We start from the raw sequence: 17925 nt of genomic DNA, 5'->3' as shown, positions 1-17925 counted from the left end.
TTAAATAAAAACATTTTAAAAATATGCTGTAATGTTAACAAGGATTTGTTGATCATGTGCAGAAAATCAGTCTCTGTGTTGGAGTGGACAGGAGTTAGAAAACCTGGACAGGAGTTAGAAAACCTGGACAGGAGTTGGAAAAGCTGTCCTATCATGTTGCAGCCAGCAAATTCTATTGATTTAAACAAATGGCTCTCTCATAATCTCAATTTAACATCATGTTCAAGTTTGTTTTTTTGTTTTTGTGATATGCAACAGATGTTATGGTACGTTGGGCTCGTATTATTAGCCTGGAATCCAAACTGATACTGGAGCATATCAGGTTATCATGCTATGGGGCTCTCCAGTGAAGCGTGAGAATAATGTTACAGTTTCCGTGATTTAAGAAGCTGCAATGCTGCCCCTCTGTGGTAGTCAGCGTTATTATCACTTCACTTTGCAAGTTATCTCTTCTTTATTTTCCAGAATCACTGACATGGAGTCATTTTAAAGCCAATATCTTTCCATATCATGAAAGATATGTAGGATATGTAAGATATGTAATTAGGCATTGCAAGAGGAACACTATTATATTATTCTACCGTGTGGCCATTTGATATGAAACATATCAATAGTCTTGTCACAATATGCATTCATATTATTTTAGCTAATGAAATCATTTATAAAGCTTTGCCACAGATACCCACAATGTGATGAAATTATTATCTACATCAGTGATGGGCAACTTTAATTGGCGTGGGGGCCACAAAAAAATATTAACTCATCATGAGGGTCTGCAGTGGCTCGCGGGTCTGTGTACCTACATCGTAACCCACACATGCAGTCAGAGTCGGCCCTACCCCCTCCACAATTGCAATCAGTGGGTCAGGCGGCACCCTAACTGTTCGATTCATATCGCGTGATTTCTGATGATTGTTCTCGATTATATCGACTGATTGGTTCTGTATGGGTTGACCCTTTTGGGAGCACTAAGCACAATTTGGTTGGGCCGCTAGTTGTCCATCCCTGAACATGCAGTTTATCCCTTCTTATATGTGTAAGCAACTGCTGCCAGAGAGTGGTGGGGCGGAAATCGTAGTTCTTGATTTTGACAAAGATAGTGATATTCGGATTCCTTGGGACGTCCTTACCCTAAACCCTAACGCCAAGCATAACCCGTTGTCACGCCCGAACTTTAACCATTCATACAGTTCACCTTCAATGGGGTAGGGACGTCCCAGAGATCTTGAAAGCACACACCATTTTGAAAGCATGACGTGGAAAGGGGCGGAGATGTCAGTCAATGTGAAAATGCGATAGTCACAGCAGTATCAGCATCAGTACTTCTGGAAGTTTCTTACCTGGTGGCTAGCTAGCGACATGGTGAAAAGCGTATTTTGAGTAGCCACGATATCTCGGCTCATAAATTGATTTATTCAGCAGTGAGCGGGATATATTTATGTAACTCCATAGTTTAATAGGTCGGATTTGTAGCTAGCTTGCAGCTGTCAACTGGCTAGCCAGCTTCAAACACTAAATTTCAGTGTGCTTGGTTGACGGCCTTTGATATAAGATTAACTGGTGAATTGACGATGGTTTTTTGAATATCAAGCGTTACTTGACAGATACTTGTAATGGGTAAAGACTATTATAAAGTGTTGGGTATACAGAAAGGCGCCTCTGAGGACGAGATAAAGAAGGCGTATCGAAAGCAGGCCCTGCGATATCACCCTGATAAAAACAAGTCCACTGGAGCTGAGGATAAATTCAAAGAAATTGCCGAGGCCTATGATGTCCTCAGCGACGCAAAGAAAAAGGATATATATGACCGATATGGAGAAGAAGGTAACGCATCAACTTTTGGTTCCACACAGTGTGCTGCACCATTGTAACCTAAACTGTCTTGCGCAATCGACGTTGTTAGGTTTGCCAACTATGTAACGTTGGTAGCTGTATCAGCCGTGGTCGTTGTTTTTGACAACTTCTAGCTAACCTTGTTATTTAAATGTTACTGTTTGTGTTTTTCTTTGAGTGTAGCCCTATAAACTATTGTAGTTATTATATTGGAAGCAACTGAGCGCCGGAAACAGTCAGAGGCACTACAATTATCTTGAGAACTTGCTGGAACTTTCCTGCTTATTCTGCGTTCAAACTGGTGGGGCTAGTTTATTCACATCACAACGTTAATTCCTTCATTCTGTCACGTCCGCTCATGGTTTGTGACACATCGCAGAACACTTTTCAGAAACACTGCTCTGTCACAGTGACCCCTGAAGACACAGGTGGAAATGTAACATGCTTTAGCATTATTTATTTAGATAGATGGTATGTCTGAAAGTGTTGAAAGTGTGTTATGAATAAGTGATTCAAAGGGATTTAAAATAAACATTTTGATGTTTGTTCTTGTGTTCTAAAATAGCAATTTTGATGTGTTCACTCTTACAGGCCTGAAGGGGCACACAGCCGGTGGGGGTGGTGGTCCCAATGGTCCCAACAACTACAACTACACCTTCCATGGAGATCCTCACGCCATGTTTACAGAGTTTTTTGGTGGCCGCAGCCCATTCGACCAGTTCTTCGCACGCAACGGGGACGATGACATGGACACTGATGACCCCTTTGCTGCATTTGGTATGGGAGGGATGGGGGGTATGCCGGGTGGAATGGGAGGGTTCCACCAACATCAGAGGTCCTTCAAATCCCGACCAGGGGGTCCCCATGGGGGCCGTGAGAAGAAGAAAGATTCTCCGGTGGTGCACGAGCTGAAGGTGAGCCTGGAGGAAGTGTTCTCCGGCTGCACCAAGAAGATGAAGATCTCCAGGAAGCGGCTGAACCCGGACGGCTGCAGCATGCGCAGCGAGGACAAGATCCTGACAGTGGACATCAAGCGAGGCTGGAAGGAAGGGACCAAGATCACCTTCCCCAGGGAGGGAGATGAGACGCCTACTAACATTCCTGCTGACGTGGTGTTTGTGGTCAAAGACAAACCCCATCCTGTGTTCCGCCGGGATGGCTCCGATATCATCTACCCTGCTAGAGTGTCCCTCAGAGATGTGAGTGCTTGGTCTTTGTGATTTCTTAAACATTGTGTCAGTCATAAACGTAACCCACTAAACTCTTTCACTTGTATTCTCTGTAATCATGGTAATGATATTTCTCTGCTGCTCTCAGGCAGGGTTGGGCGAAATGACCTAAAAATCATATGTCAATTTGTTTTGTAACTAATGGGCGATTCACAATGTATATTAAAAATATATATATAATTTTCTCTAAATAAGCTTTGTTGCACCATTTGAAATGTCAGTACACTGCATTTAAAACATTTTAAACAGTCAGGAATAATCTAATGAATTCATGGTTTGTAAAATTATACCTAGGCTAAATGTAAGCCTTTCACAACTCACCAATAATTATATTATAGCAGTTTAACTTGCTTTTTTGCAATAATCACTGATCTGGCTTTTAAGTCTGTCTGTATGAAAATGCCCTTTTTGTAAAAAATGTAACCAGAACCATACATATCCACTAATAATGAGTAGTTAGCTAATCTTTATATTTAAAGTCTAGCCATCTTGGATCTATTTACTTGCTAATAAGTTTGAACAGTTGAACTGTTATGAACACACCCTCCCGTCAGTCGCCTACTGTTTGAACAAAATGCTAGCATGTCCACTTTGTGGCCTACCTAAGAAGATGCTTATTTCTCAGAATGAGAACAAGTTGCCAATACGGTATGAAAGTACTAGTATTTACTACCTCCTGTTGCAAGTCCCGTACTGTGTTTTTGAATGGGCTTCAAGCTTATATAATCACATTTATGAAAACAAGGTTGTGTGTGTGTGAAAAAAACAGACCATCTCTGACTCTCCACAGTCCTATTAGGGTGATTTCTCCCCTTCTCAGCTGCCTGTCACAGCCTCTTGGTTTACACCAATTAGAGTGCACATTTGGACTTTGACCCCACCCACTCCAGGTCAGAGTGGCTATCGTTGTCGGCAGATGAAGACGCAAGTTTGGCTGCCGACCAAGTTATGTGTTTTATTTTAGTAAAATTGTGGGTACAATGCATCCAAGAAAACCACAAGTCCATCCTCTGTAAACTGAAGATTTCTGTGTGTGAATACTATACTGTGTGGTGGTGAAGATAAAAGTCCTAGACTAAGAAACATTCGTACTGTTCTTGAAGAACAGCCTGTAGCGAGTCAGAACCAATTATCAGCATTACGTACTAGCGGGTAAGGGCGTTCATAGCCGACGGCTCCAGCTAGTTGTTTTTACAATATACACTACCGTTCAAAAGTTTGGGGTCACTTAGAAATGTCTTTGTTTTTGAAAGAAAAGCAAACAATTTGGTGCATTAAAATAACATCAAATTGATGAGAAATATAGTGTAGACATTGTTAATGTTGTAAATGACTATTGTAGCTGGAAACGGCTGATTAAAATTCAAACGGGAATATCTACATAGGTGTACCATTAAAATAAATGGCATGTTGTGTTAGCTAATCCAAGTTTATAATTTTAAAAGGCTAATTTATCAGTAGTAAACCCTTTTGCAATTATGTTAGCACAGCTGAAAACTGTTTTTCTGATTTAAAGAAGCAATAAAACTGTCCTTTAGCCTAGTTGAATATCTAGAGCATCAGCATTTGTGGGTTCTATTACAGGCTCAAAATGTCCAGAAACTTTCTTCTGAAACTCTTTAGTCTATTCTTGTTCTAAGAAATGAAGGCTATTCCATGTGAGAAATTGCCAAGAAATTGAAGATCTTGTACAACACTGTGTGTACTACTCCCTTCACAGAACAACGCAAACTGTCTCTAACCAGAATAGGAGTGGGAGGCCCCGGTGCACAACTGAGCCAGAGGACAAGTAAATTGGTGTCTAGTTTGAGAAACAGACACCTCACAAGTCCTCAATTGGCAGCTTCATTAAATAGAACCCACAAAACACCAGTCCAAACGTCAACAGTGAAGAGGTGACTCTGGGATGCTGACCTTCAAGGCAGAGTTGCAAAGAAAAGGCCATTCTCAGACTGGCCAATAAAAAATAAAATATTAAGATGGGCAAAAGAACACACACTGGACAGAGAAACTCTGCCTAGAAGGCCAGCATCCCAGAGTCGCCTCTTCACTGTTGACGTTGAGACTGGTGTTTTGTGGGTACTATTTAATGAAGCTGCCAGTTGTGAGGCGTACACACAGCAAAATGGTTTTCTAATGATAAATTAGCCTTTTAAAATTATGAACTTGGATTAGCTAACATAATGTGCCATTGGAACACAGGAGTGATGGTAGCTGATAATGGGCCTCTGTGCGCCTATGTGGATTTTCCATTTTTAAAAAATCTGCCGTTTCCAGCTACAATAGTCATTTACAACATAAACAATGTCTACACTGTATTTCTGATCAATTTGATGTTATTTTAATGGCTAAAAAAATATATTTTTCTTTTAAAAAACAAGGACATTTCTAAGTATCCCAAACTTTTGAATGGTTTTAGAAGGGTCTGCTCTGTGCTAAATTTTGGGAGTTGAGACAAAAAAAAGGGTATCGTTAGAAAGGGTAATTTCTCTTACAATAAAATGTCCCAATGTGTTTCAGGGTCCATCTCACCCATTCTGTTGGACCAAACCTCAAATGCAAATATCGAGTTGAAACTGCTTGTTGTCAGAGGAAGAAGTGACCTTTCGTCTTTGTTGTTGTGAGGGGCGTGTGTGTGTGTGTGTGTTAGAGAGGGGGTGCACAGAAGGTGCGAAGGAGACGAGACCGAAAAGACAAAGTCATGAGAACAAGCGGACATAAACGCTCATAAAAACAAAAATATTACGATACAGGCATTTGGAACATCGCACTAAAACATAATGTCAAATTAATTCAGCCCAACTCCCAGGCCTTGTACTCTTTTAACTAAAAATATAACACACCTAATTGTGACAATCTGTATTTCTCTCTCCCATCAGGCACTGTGTGGATGCACGGTCAGCGCTCCCACTCTGGATGGCAGGACTGTGACTGTGACCTCCAGAGATGTGGTCAAACCTGGGATGAAGAAGCGTATCGTGGGAGAGGGACTACCCCTGTCCAAGTATCCAGAGAAGAGGGGGGACATGGTGCTTGAGTTTGTAGTGAAATTCCCTGAAAATTTGGGGCAGAGTGCCCGCGATGCACTGACTCAGATTCTTCCTCCTTGAATAACTAAAGTGGCTTTTGAAGACACCTAACAAACACTAAGACAGACAGTCGTCTTTCTCCATTACAGTTGTCCTTACCCTAGGCCAAAGAACATAATAGTTGTTTGGGAATTATACCTGTTTATTTTGATTCAACCTTTGATCCAAATTATAATTCAGTTATATATTTAACCACCATGAGATATTGACAGAGAAACATGTTGGTCTCTGTTCTGATGTTAGCTGTTCTGTTTGGTTCATAGTTTTTTCCTGTTTAATATTATTAAAACATTTAGATTTTATTACCTACATGTCCTATTGACAGTATTCCATTTCCCATTGGAAGGGAAAATAAATACATTTCTGGGGGGACCCAGTGCTAGACATTGGATAATAATGTTTGAGCATAGGGCAGGGGTTGGTCTGGCCCTGTAGAGATGACTGGTGCTGGTTGTTATAAGGTCTGAGGGATGGGTAGAGTTGAAGATGCCTGTGGCAAACAGAGCACTGATGTGGAATTTGTGTGGTATCCAGTTGTTTTGATAGTGCATCCAGAATATTTGTTGCAGGCAACTTATCAACTATATCTCTCAGGAGCAGTGACACACACCTGAATGTAGATATACTTATAAATACAATGCATACAGTGCCATCTGAAAATATTCAGACCCCTTGACCTTTTCCACATTTTGTTACGTTACAGCCTAATTCTAAAATTGATTAAAGTTTTTTTTTTCTCTCTTATCAATCTACACACACTACACCATAATGACAAAGCAAAAACAGGTTTTTAGACATGTTTTAGAATTTTTTTTAAACCATCACATTTACATAAGTGTTGTGACCCTTTACTCAGTACTTTGTTGAAGCACATTTGGCAGCAACTACAGCCTCGAGTCTTGGGTATGATGCTATGAGCTTGGCACACCTGTATTTGGGCAGTTTCTCCCATTCTTCTCTGCAGATCCTCTCTGGCTCTATCAGGTTGGATGGGGAGTGTTGCTGCACAGCTATTTTCAGGTCTCTCAAGAGATGTTTGATCGGGTTCAAATCTGGGCTCTGGCTGGGCCACTCAAGGACATTCAGAGACTTGTCCCGAAGCCACCCTACGTTGTCTTGGCTTTGTGCTTAGGGTCGTTGTCCTGTTGGAAGGAAGGACAACCCCTTCGCCCCAGTCTGAGGTCCTGAGCGCTCTGGAGCAGGTTTTCATCAAGGATCTCTGTACTTTGCTCTGTTCATCTGTGCCTTGATCCTGACTAGTCTCCCAGTCCCTGCAGCTGAAAAACATCCCCACAGCATCTGTCACCACCATGCTTCACCAAAGGGATGGTGTTAGGTTTCCTCCAGATGTGATGCTTGGCATTCAGGCCAGAGTTCAATTTTGGTTTCATCAGACCAGAGAATCTTGTTTTTCATGGTCAGAGTCTTTAGGTGCCTTTTGGCAAACTCCAAGCGGGCTGTCATGTGCCTTTTTATTGAGGAGTGGCTTCCGTCTGGCCACTACCATAAAGGCCTGATTTGGTGGAGTGCTGCAGGGATGGTTGTCTTTCTGGAAGGTTCTCCCATCTCCACTTAGGAACTCTAGAGCTCTGTCAGGGTGACCATCGGGTTCTTGGTCATCTCCCTGACCAAGGCCCTTTTCCCCCGATTGCTCAGTTTGGCTGGGTGGCCAGCTCTTGGAACAGTCTTGGTGGTTCCAAACTTCCCATTTAAGAATGATGGAGGGCACTGTGTTCTTGGGGACCCTTTTTGGTACCCTTCCCCAGATCTGTGCCTTGACACAATCCTGTCTCGGAGCTCTATGGACAATTTCTTCAACCTCATGGCTTGGTTTTTGCTGTGACATGCACTGCCAATGTGTAACCTTTTTATAGACAGTTATGTGCCTTTCCAAATCTAATCAATTGAATTTACCACAGGTGGACTCCAAGTTGTAGACACATCTCAAGGATGATAAATGGAAACAAGATGCCCCTGAGCTCAATTTCGAGTCTCATAAAAGGGTCTGAATACTTATGTAAATAAGGTATCTGTTTTCTAGGTAATACATTTGGTAACATTAAAAATAAAAACTGTTTTTGCATTGTCATTATGGGGTATTGTGTGTAAATTGCTGAGGATTTTTTATTTAATCCATTTTAGGATAAGACCAACATAACAAAATTTGTAAAATGTCCAGGGGTCTAAATATATCTTTGGTGTTACTGCTATTATTTTGCAGTGAGGTATGTGAGAGATTCTGAAACTGAGTTATGTTGGGGAACTAGAGCAAATAGAATTCAGAAAATTCTTTCAGCTTAAATGGGAGGGGCAAAACTGGGGATTCTTGAGCACAACTTGCAAATGATGTTCAAACTAACCCAGAGAATGAGGTATGAATAAATGTTTTTAGGAATTAATTCCAGGCAACTCCCTACAGATTCCACATACTTGATGCACTACATGGCCAAAAGTGAGTGGACAACCCTTCAAATTAGTGGATTTGGCTATTTCAGGCACACTTATTGCTGACAGGTGTATAAACTCAAGCACACAGCTATGCAGTCTCAATAGACAAACATTGAATGTGGCATAGGATGCCAACTTTCCAACAAGTCAGTTTGTCAAATTTCTGCCCTGCTAGAGCTGCCCCAGTCAACTGTAAGTGCTTTTATTGTAAAGTGGAAACATCTAGGAGCAACAACAGCTCAGTCCCAAAGTGGTAGGCCACACAAGCTCACAGAACAGGGCCACTGAAGCAGGTTGCAACACTCACTACCGAGTTTCAAATGGCCTCTGGAAGCAAAGTCAGTACAATAATTGTTCATCGAGAGCTTCATGAAATGGGTTTCCATGGCCGAGCAGCTGCACACAAGATCACCATGCGCAATGCCAAGCATCAGCTGGAGTGGTGTAAAGCTCACCGCCATTGGACTCTGGAGCAGTGGAAACACGTTCTCTGGAGTGATGAAATGCTTCACCATCTGGCAGTCCGATGGACAATCTGGGTTTGGCGAATGCCAAGAGAATGCTACCTGCCCGACTGCATAGTGCCAACTGTAAACTTTGGTGGAGGAGGAATAATGGTCTGGGGCTGTTTTTCATGGTTTGTGCTAGGCCCCTTAGTTCCATTGAAGGGAAATCTTGACGCTACAGCAGACAATGACATTCTAGGCGATTCTGTGCTTCCAATTCTGTGGCAACAGTTTGGGGAAGGCCCTTTCCTGTTCCAGCATGACAATGCCCCTGTGCACAAAGCAAGGTCCATACAGAAATGGTTTGTCGAGATCAGTGTGGAAGAACTTGACTGGCCTGCATAGAGCCCTGTCCTCAACTCTATTGAACACCTTTGGTATGAACTGGCACGCCGAACCAGGTCTAATCGCCCAACACCGGTGGCCGACCTCACTAATGCTCTTGTGAATGCTGCGGGAACTTGCTTCCAATGTTCCAACATCTGGTGGAAAGCCTCCCAGAAGAGTGGAGGCTGTTATAGCAGCAAAGGGAGGGACCAAGTCTATATTAATGCCCATGATTTTGGAATAAGATGTTTATCAAGCAGGTGTCCATATACTTTTGGCCATGCAGTGTAGCTTCTCCAGTTGAATAGATTTTGTTATTCAAGGGCGCGTTATCTATTTTGTGCAAAATGTTACGTCACGCATGCGAGATTGACCTTTGTGTGTGTGTGTGTGTATAGACAAACATGCACCATCTTATTGTGAAATACTATAAGAAGATGGTGTGATGTGTTTTGACCTCTGTAGGACCCCTTACATTTAGCTTGAAGATCACTATTGTTGTAAGTATGATGGACTTGTATGCCCATTCTCCAGTGAAACTTGTAGGTGTGTTTATTCTGCAGTGACACTCTAGAAGCTATTCAAAACAGCAGTGCATTTTAGCTGTTTAAATTCTCTTTAACTCTGTTAAAGCTGTGAAACTAATATCTACTGCTACTTCAGAACCTCTATGCAAACCATTTCTGTTAGGATAATCTTCATTCTTTTTATTTTGTCATACCCTGTACTTCTTACACACTGCAGAGCAAACAATGACTTGTCTAATATGGCTGCATTTAGTCGGGTCCCAATTCTGAGATTTTTTTTCCCACTAAATTGTATTTTGACCAATCAGATCATCTCTGAAAAAGATCTGCTGTGAAAAGATCGGATGTGATTGGTCAAAACACCAAATGAGTGAGAAAAAGATCCGAAATGGGCTGCCTGTGTGAACGCAGCCTAAAGTATGTAGTGAACTGATTTTTGAAGCAATTGTTTGGGATAAAGCAAGCCTAAGCATCTGTGGTAAATAAGAAAATCATTCCAAAAATGACAGTTCAGTTGTATTGTTAAAATATGTCTGAATTATTTGAATTATGTTACATTTTCAAGTACTTGAAATAAATATTTTAACCTGGGGTGCATTCATTATGCTGATTCTGTTGCAAAACGTTTAATCTGTTGCACAAAAGATTTACGCCAAATGGAAAATGTTTTGTAACATTGTTTCTATTGGACAAATTCAGGTAGGTCCTGCATCGTTTCATGCTGTTTGGTTCTCAAACGCTAAATGGTTTCCGTTGCGAAATGTAATGAATTTGATTGATTGTCATTGAGGTTGTAATGATCAGTCAACAGTTACCCATTTATCATTCCACTCCAAGTGGAGTTCCACTCTTTCATTTTAACAGATAAATGTGGTTTAACATGAATGTAGAGATGTGTAATCTCGGTTTAACTTTTTTGCTAAAAAATATTTGCTTTATTTGCAAATGTTTTCCTTTGATGGAAAAGTTTAAATAGTTTTTATAAAATTTGCAGACATTCTGTATTATTATTATTATTATTAGGCACCCAGAATTGTATTTGACAAATAGGTGTTAGCAATCTGCTTTTAATTTGTATGAAACTGAACATTTTATTTTATTTGTCCTATCCTTTGAACAAATGAGGTCCCCTTGGCATTTTGTGGTATTTTAGTTGTTGCAAAGACTGGCAAACTTGTAAATATCAAATAAAATTGTACAAAATGATGTAGTTCTGTCTTATTTAGCCCCATGTCAAACTTGGTTGGTTTAAGGGTTTGTAAGGTACACACTTGTGGTAGTCGGTGCATCGAGGCGGCAGCGTAGCCTGTCAAATCGGAGGGCATGTTGTCCGGTCCTCTGGCAGTCTCTATGGGGGTGCCACAGGGTTCAATTCTCGGGCCGACTCTTCCCTGTATATATCAATGATGTTGCTCTTGCTGGGGGCGATTCCCTGATCCACCTCTACGCAGACGACACCATTCTGTATACTTCTGGCCCTTCCTTGGACACTGCTATCTAACCTCCAAATGAGCTTCAATGCCATACAACACTCCTTCCGTGGCCTCCCGACTAGCATCACCACCCTGGATGGTTCCGGCCTAGAATATGGGGTGGCAGGGTAGCCTAGTGGTTACGAGTTTTGGAGAAGTAACTGAAAGCTTGCAAGTTGAAATCCCCGAGCTGACAAGGTACAAATCTGTCGTTCTGCCCCTGAACAAGGCAGTTAACCCACTGTTCCTAGGACGTCATTGAAAATAAGAATTTGTTCTTAACTGACTTGCCTAGTTAAATAAAGGTACAATTTTAAAAATGTGACAACGTTTGATTTGATTTGACAACACAGTTATTTTACACATGCAACAATTTTGCCAACTAGGGACTAGCTAACTGGATTGGGATCAAAGCACCATTGTAACAGAGTGCATTTTGTTCTACCTGGAGCAGATTGTCAAACAAGCAATCTTCTGAAAAACACACATCCACATCCAGGGGTTAAATGGAGTGAGAGACATGGGAACTGAATCTGTTATAAGTTAGAATCAAAAGCTGAGCATTTTTAGTAAAAGCCTGTCTGTCATCTATACTAGATAGATAATAAAATGCATTACAGGCAGTGTAGATTAATTATTCATGCCAGGAGGACTATTGGAATTCCTAGGACAGAGGTTTGAAAAACCTGCCTTACAGTAGGGGCATCGAAGAGCTAGAGACGAGGAGAGGAATCCTATAGTGGAGGAGGCCATTATACAGTCCCACACTTGCAGTCGTCAATTGCTACCACAGCCGCAAAGTAATAAACCCCGCCTGTTTCTACTATTGCTCTTCTTAAAATCTGATTTTAAACCTAACCTTAACGTCACTGCTAACCTTATTGCTAACCACAAACATAAATAAAAACAAAAAAGCACATTTTTGTTTTCCTTTTTATTTCTCTCGACATAGCCAATTTTGACTTTGTGGCTGTGCTATCTAATGAAAACACCCCTGCTGAACAACATACATACCATCAGATCATCCTTTCCACTAATTTTCTTGTTAGCGTATCTCACAAGACTAGCGATTCAAATGCGATGTAACTTTACTTTCACAACCTTTGGATCAAGAAGTAACCTAGTGTTTTGATGTTCCATTCCACGTCTGGCTTGAATTAATCACCTCTTACAGCGAGTTAGCTAGCTAAAGCTCTGGTAAGATGCTTACCTTGACTGCTATATTCCTTCATTCTCAGCTAGCTAGCAGCTAATATTGTGTTAGCCAACAAGCTAACTAGCTAACAAGTTAGCTACCTAGCTGGCAATCTGTTTTAAAAAAATAGGTGTGTCAAATTAAGTGCAATCTCTGATTCAAGTTTAGATGTTTATCATCTTATCTAATGCCATGTAAACTTGATGGCAAGACAAGTAGGCAGAAGAAGTGTTTTAAGGGTGAGCTAGCTAGCTTGGCAAGTTAGCTCCTGGGCGGTTTGGTACTCGTTTTTGAAAGCTATCTTCCAGTGTATTTGATGTGATGCACCAGCGATGGGGTTTGGTAGTACTGTTTAACTAACCTGTCACAATCTGTTCACAGATGCACTCTGAATGTCTAGTTGCCATACAGTTTAAGTTATTGTCCCAACAACAGCAGTAGCTAGCTACGACCACCATCAAGAGATAGCTGTGGTTCAGTGGTGAATCATCAGGTGGAAGAAGACTTGAGAGAGAGAGTCCTATGCTGGACCTTTGGCTACCTACCAAAGCAGCATCTGTTCACTTCCACAGACAGACAGAAGGATAAAAATGCCTCTTGGATTGGGTAGAAGGAAGAAAGCATCTCCACTAGTGGAGAACGAGGAAGCCGAGCCGATCCGAGCGGGCCTTAATGTCCCAGGAATGGACGGCCTGGATGGAGGTGGTGTGGGGCTCGGGGGGGGTACTACCCAGGAGGGTCTGCCACCCCCACCCACCAGCCTGAGACCTCGTCTGATCTTCCACACCCAGCTAGCACACGGTAGCCCCACGGGACGCATCGAGGGCTTCAGCAACGTGCGAGAGCTCTACACCAAGATCGGAGAGGCCTTTGGGATCGCACCACCAGAGGTGAACAATATGACAACTGACGTGTGTGTGTGTGTGTGTGAGTGTGTGAGAGAGCGATCTGCTTCAGTTTATCCCTTTACTGACTCACTTTCTAACTCTTCAGGTGATGTTCTGCACTCTGAACACTCACAAGGTGGACATGGACAAGTTACTGGGGGGTCAGATTGGGCTGGAGGACTTTATTTTCGCCCATATCAAAGGCCAGAGGAAGGAGGTGGAAGTGTTCAAGGGGGAGGACGCCCTGGGGTTGACCATCACTGATAATGGAGCTGGCTATGCCTTCATCAAGGTGGGCATGGTTACTGGCTAGGAAATCAGTCGTCTGTGTCTGTCACTTCTGATAGGTCTGGCAGTGGAAGGAAATGCATCAGCATCACACACAGAGGACTAAAAATAGAACAAAATGGGAGCGTTTGAAACGCAGAGCCTCAATTGCAGCGACAGTGTGGAATGTACAGTAGACTGAATAGAAGATGTTAGTTAGTTGCCTATGCACATTATAGAGTTGTTTATGTTGCCCACTGCCAAATTGGCTGATTGTGTGAAATGGTGGATTTTTCCTTTGTCTCATCCTGTCCCTTCCAGAGAATAAGAGAGGGTAGCGTGGTCCATCAGATCCAGGTCATCAACGTGGGAGACATGATTGAGTCCATCAACGGCCACAGTCTCATTGGCTGTCGACACTACGAGGTGGCCAAGATGCTCAAGGAGCTGCCCAAGGGGAAGGACTTTGTTCTCAAGATGGTGGAGCCCTTGAAAGCCTTCGGTGGGTGTGTGTATGTGTGTGTATGAGAGATTGTGTGTGCTGACACAGTAATTATGAATCATATTATGGTGTGACAGATTATATTTAGGAATGAGTCAGCAGTTATCAAACTTTGTAATGCCTTTTACTAATTGCTCTTATATTATCATTGACTATCTAGATATAGAATTAAGAGGTTAGAAACCTGATGCTCCTTTGACATGTTATGTTGTCTCCCTTACCTGTAGACATGATCAGCCAGAGGTCAGGAGGGGCCCGGGCTGGCTCAGGAACCCAGCTGGGGACAGGGAAGGGCACCCTGCGTTTACGCTCCAAAGGCCCAGCCACGGTGGAGGAGCTGGTGAGTGTGTGTTGGTTCTTCTATTACTGTTAACATGGTTTCAGGTCATGACTATGTTTGTGGTATTTGTTTGTCAGCCCTCTGCATTTGAGGAGAAGGCCATAGAGAAAGTGGATGACCTCCTGGAGAGTTACATGGGCATCAGAGACAGTGAGCTGGGTAAGGGAGACGGTGTGTGTATATGTGTGAATGTGATTCACACATGCAGCTCCTGTTAGCAGTGGTGACTTGTGTGTTGCCACTTCAAATCAAATGTTATTTGTTACGTGCTTCGTAAACAACAGGTGTAGACTAATGGTGAAATGCTTACTCACGGACCCTTCCCAACAATGCAGAGAGAAATAAATAATAGAAAAGTAAAACATGTAATAATAGATACACAATGAGTAACGATAACTTGGCAATATACACAGGGTACCAGTACTGAGTCTGTGCAGGGTACGAGGTAGATGTGTACATTTGACTAGGAATAAAGTGACAAATAATAAACATATGTGATGAGGCAAAGTTTGTGCAAAAAGGGTCAATGCAAATAGTCTCGGTAGCTATTTGGTTAACTATTTAACTTCCTATTACTTTGCTGTGCTGTGGTTGACACCTCTCCCTCACTGTCAGCTGCTACAATGGTGGAGCTGGGGAAGGACAAAAAGAACCCAGATGAGTTTGCCGAGGCGTTGGACGAGACCCTTGGTGACTTCGCCTTCCCGGATGAATTTGTTTTTGACGTCTGGGGTGCCATCGGGGACGCCAAGGTCGGCCGGCTGTAACCGGAGGGAGCAGGGGAACAACCTGTGTGTGGTTTTGAATGCTGAGGCACCAACCTGCAACAAACAGAACTACTAGGAAACACCACACTACCATCATGTGATTCACTTATTGTTTTCTGTGTACTTATTATTTTTTACGTGGAGTTTACTACTCTTGTTGGGATACTTTTGGGGGAGATTCTTTGGGAGGATAGAGACAGTGTATGGGAGAGGATAGAGGACTCTGATCACTAGCTCTGATCACTTGATCAGGCTGAAAATACTCTCATCAGACTCAGACTATTGAATGCAATACGTGGAGGTTATTGTGTTCAAACTGCAAGTGCTTTTCAATTTTCTTCCAGGTCTTGTGGTTGTGGACACACCTCCTGACCTTGAACACGTCACATGTTAACGCCCTGGTCTTTGTTCCACTAGTCCTCTGAGGAACAATCCCGAGAACAACAAGTGGGAGAAGGGACCACGGCTTACATGTACCTACCTTTTTGAAGTTTTGAGTTCAAACAAACTGTGATTTTCCTCCCCCCACTTTGCACTGTCTTGCACTGCGCTGTAGAAAATATAAGAAAAGTGCATTGTACTTCACTGGAGCAGTCACTCACTACATAGCACTGGTGCATAGAACTGGACTACAGTATTTGTTTTCTGTGCGGTGTTGTTCAGAGAGAGGCGTATTGAGATGCTCAGGCCCAGAATGTCCTGGTCAGAAAAAAAACATCTTATTAGCCCGTGCTATTATTGTTTGTCTCCTCGTTGTGAGTTCTTTTGGTTATATGTGCTGTTGAGTGTCACTATTGAAGGAGTGTTTTGGCTGCTGAAGGTTCACAATGCGTAGACTGTCACTACAAAATTAGCTGCAACTTTTTCTATGGTTCAAACTACAATCACTATCAGTTTTTCTGAAGTGAATAAGGTATAGAAACAAGCTGCACTTTACTTGTAGCACATCTGTCTGTTAACAAAGATATTCTGGTTAATACTTAAATGGTCCCCTTTGCCAGGGAAACTCCAGTATTAAGAAAAGCAGTGTTATATTACAGTATTACAAGAATACTCAAGAATTTGAAGTACATGTTTAAAAAAAAGTTTTTTAAGATATTGACTTATTGGTAGACTGAGCCTTTAATTTTTTTTTTAAGAAATGTTTTTGCAGGATTTTTTTTAAATGAAAAAGAGTTGTGTAACTGATGAGGAATTTCCTTTGTTTTAATTGAGTTGGTGGTAAAAATGAAAACTGATATCCATGCCAAAAGCATTGGCATTTCCAATAGACTGCATTTTTTAGGGACCAGACAGTCTCAACATGAAGGAGCCAAATAGTTATGCACATAAGTCATGGAGCGGTCAAGTAATGAAAGGAAAATGCACCATTTATGCAATTCTGCAATGAAATGAAGGACCAAGTCCAACACTGTTACTTTAGGAAAGAACCTGGACACTACCATAGGAACAGAATGATGTCATTATCAAACCAAACTACTTTCTGCAAAGTCATCTGGCTTTTAGTGACTTCTTTATAGATGAATAAAAAAACATGCAATATGGGTCAAAGTTCCAAGATATAGAAAATAATTACTCAACATAGAAAATATTTCTTTTCATAACTTTTTGGGGTTTTATCTTTTCCATAGTCTATCTCTGAATGAACAACATATTTTTGTAGTAAATTGTTTGGTTGTTTTTCTGTCTATCAATGCTGTTGAAGTATATCTAGATGGTTACTGTCATAAAATACTGATAATAGGCACTGTAATACTAAGGACATTGTTTTGTTATGGCTTTCTATTACAATGTCTGATTTATAATGGCAATAATAATGACGAAGATTATGAAATCAGATGTCTTCCATGTCTTTCCCTCAGTTGAATACACAAATGTTGCCTTGGACTCTTCAACAGGAAATATTTCCCTAGATGTAATTCATATTACTATATTATGTCAGATTGTTTAGCAGAAAAAAGTGCAAATCTTTTTAAAAATTTTTAAAATTTTCCTTAGTGAGGCAAGAAAATGAACTAACGTCAGGTCGTAGTCAAGCTGATATTTTGCACAGGCTGGCTGAGTTGGTGTTCACCTGCGAATGGAAACATGTTCAGCACCCCCTGGAGTGCTGTGTGTTTATAGGTGTGTAATCAGGTCCTGTTCTCACCTCAAACAAGACATGCATCTAATCACCCCCTGGAGTGCCGTGTGTTTATAGGTGTGTAATCAGGTCCTGTTCTCACCTCAAACAAGACATGCATCTAATCACCCCCTGGAGTGCCGTGTGTTTATAGGTGTGTAATCAGGTCCTGTTCTCACCTCAAACAAGACATGCATCTAATCACCCCTGGAGTGCTGTGTGTTTATAGGTGTGTAATCAGGTCCTGTTCTCACCTCAAAAAACATGACATGCATCTATTCACCCCTGGAGTGCTGTGTGTTTATAGGTGTGTAATCAGGTCCTGTTCTCACCTCAAAAAGACATGCATCTAATCACCCCTGGAGTGCTGTGTGTTTATAGGTGTGTAAATCAGGTCCTGTTCTCACCTCAAAA

At 41.7% G+C, this 17925-nt stretch overlaps 2 protein-coding genes across 5 annotated transcripts; both read left to right on the top strand.

The window, feature by feature from the left end:
- Positions 1–1114: 1114 nt before the first annotated feature.
- On the top strand, positions 1115–6535 carry dnajb1a (DnaJ heat shock protein family (Hsp40) member B1a). Of its 4 annotated transcripts, none has more exons than XM_024390576.2 (3): positions 1115–1824; positions 2425–3032; positions 5942–6535. In XM_024390576.2, the coding sequence occupies exons 1-3, from the start codon at positions 1614–1616 to the stop codon at positions 6170–6172; spliced, it is 1050 nt and encodes a 349-aa protein (XP_024246344.2). In that variant the 5' UTR covers positions 1115–1613; the 3' UTR covers positions 6173–6535. The 4 variants fall into 4 exon arrangements, with proteins under 4 accessions (XP_024246344.2, XP_024246347.2, XP_024246346.2 ...); XM_024390579.2 differs by lacking the exon at positions 1115–1824 and adding an exon at positions 2177–2261; XM_024390578.2 differs by lacking the exon at positions 1115–1824 and adding an exon at positions 2183–2269.
- Positions 6536–12388: 5853 nt separating this feature from the next.
- On the top strand, positions 12389–17051 carry gipc1 (GIPC PDZ domain containing family, member 1). Its single transcript, XM_024390574.2, has 7 exons — positions 12389–12628; positions 13008–13516; positions 13620–13805; positions 14102–14282; positions 14510–14622; positions 14700–14781; positions 15238–17051. The coding sequence occupies exons 2-7, from the start codon at positions 13217–13219 to the stop codon at positions 15387–15389; spliced, it is 1014 nt and encodes a 337-aa protein (XP_024246342.2). The 5' UTR covers positions 12389–12628; positions 13008–13216; the 3' UTR covers positions 15390–17051.
- Positions 17052–17925: the final 874 nt, after the last annotated feature.

Source organism: Oncorhynchus tshawytscha, unplaced genomic scaffold, assembly GCF_018296145.1.
Source record: "Oncorhynchus tshawytscha isolate Ot180627B unplaced genomic scaffold, Otsh_v2.0 Un_contig_2415_pilon_pilon, whole genome shotgun sequence".
Lineage (NCBI taxonomy): Eukaryota > Metazoa > Chordata > Actinopteri > Salmoniformes > Salmonidae > Oncorhynchus > Oncorhynchus tshawytscha.
Note: the sequence above shows the minus strand (reverse complement) of the source record. Positions and strands in the feature narration are given on the sequence as shown.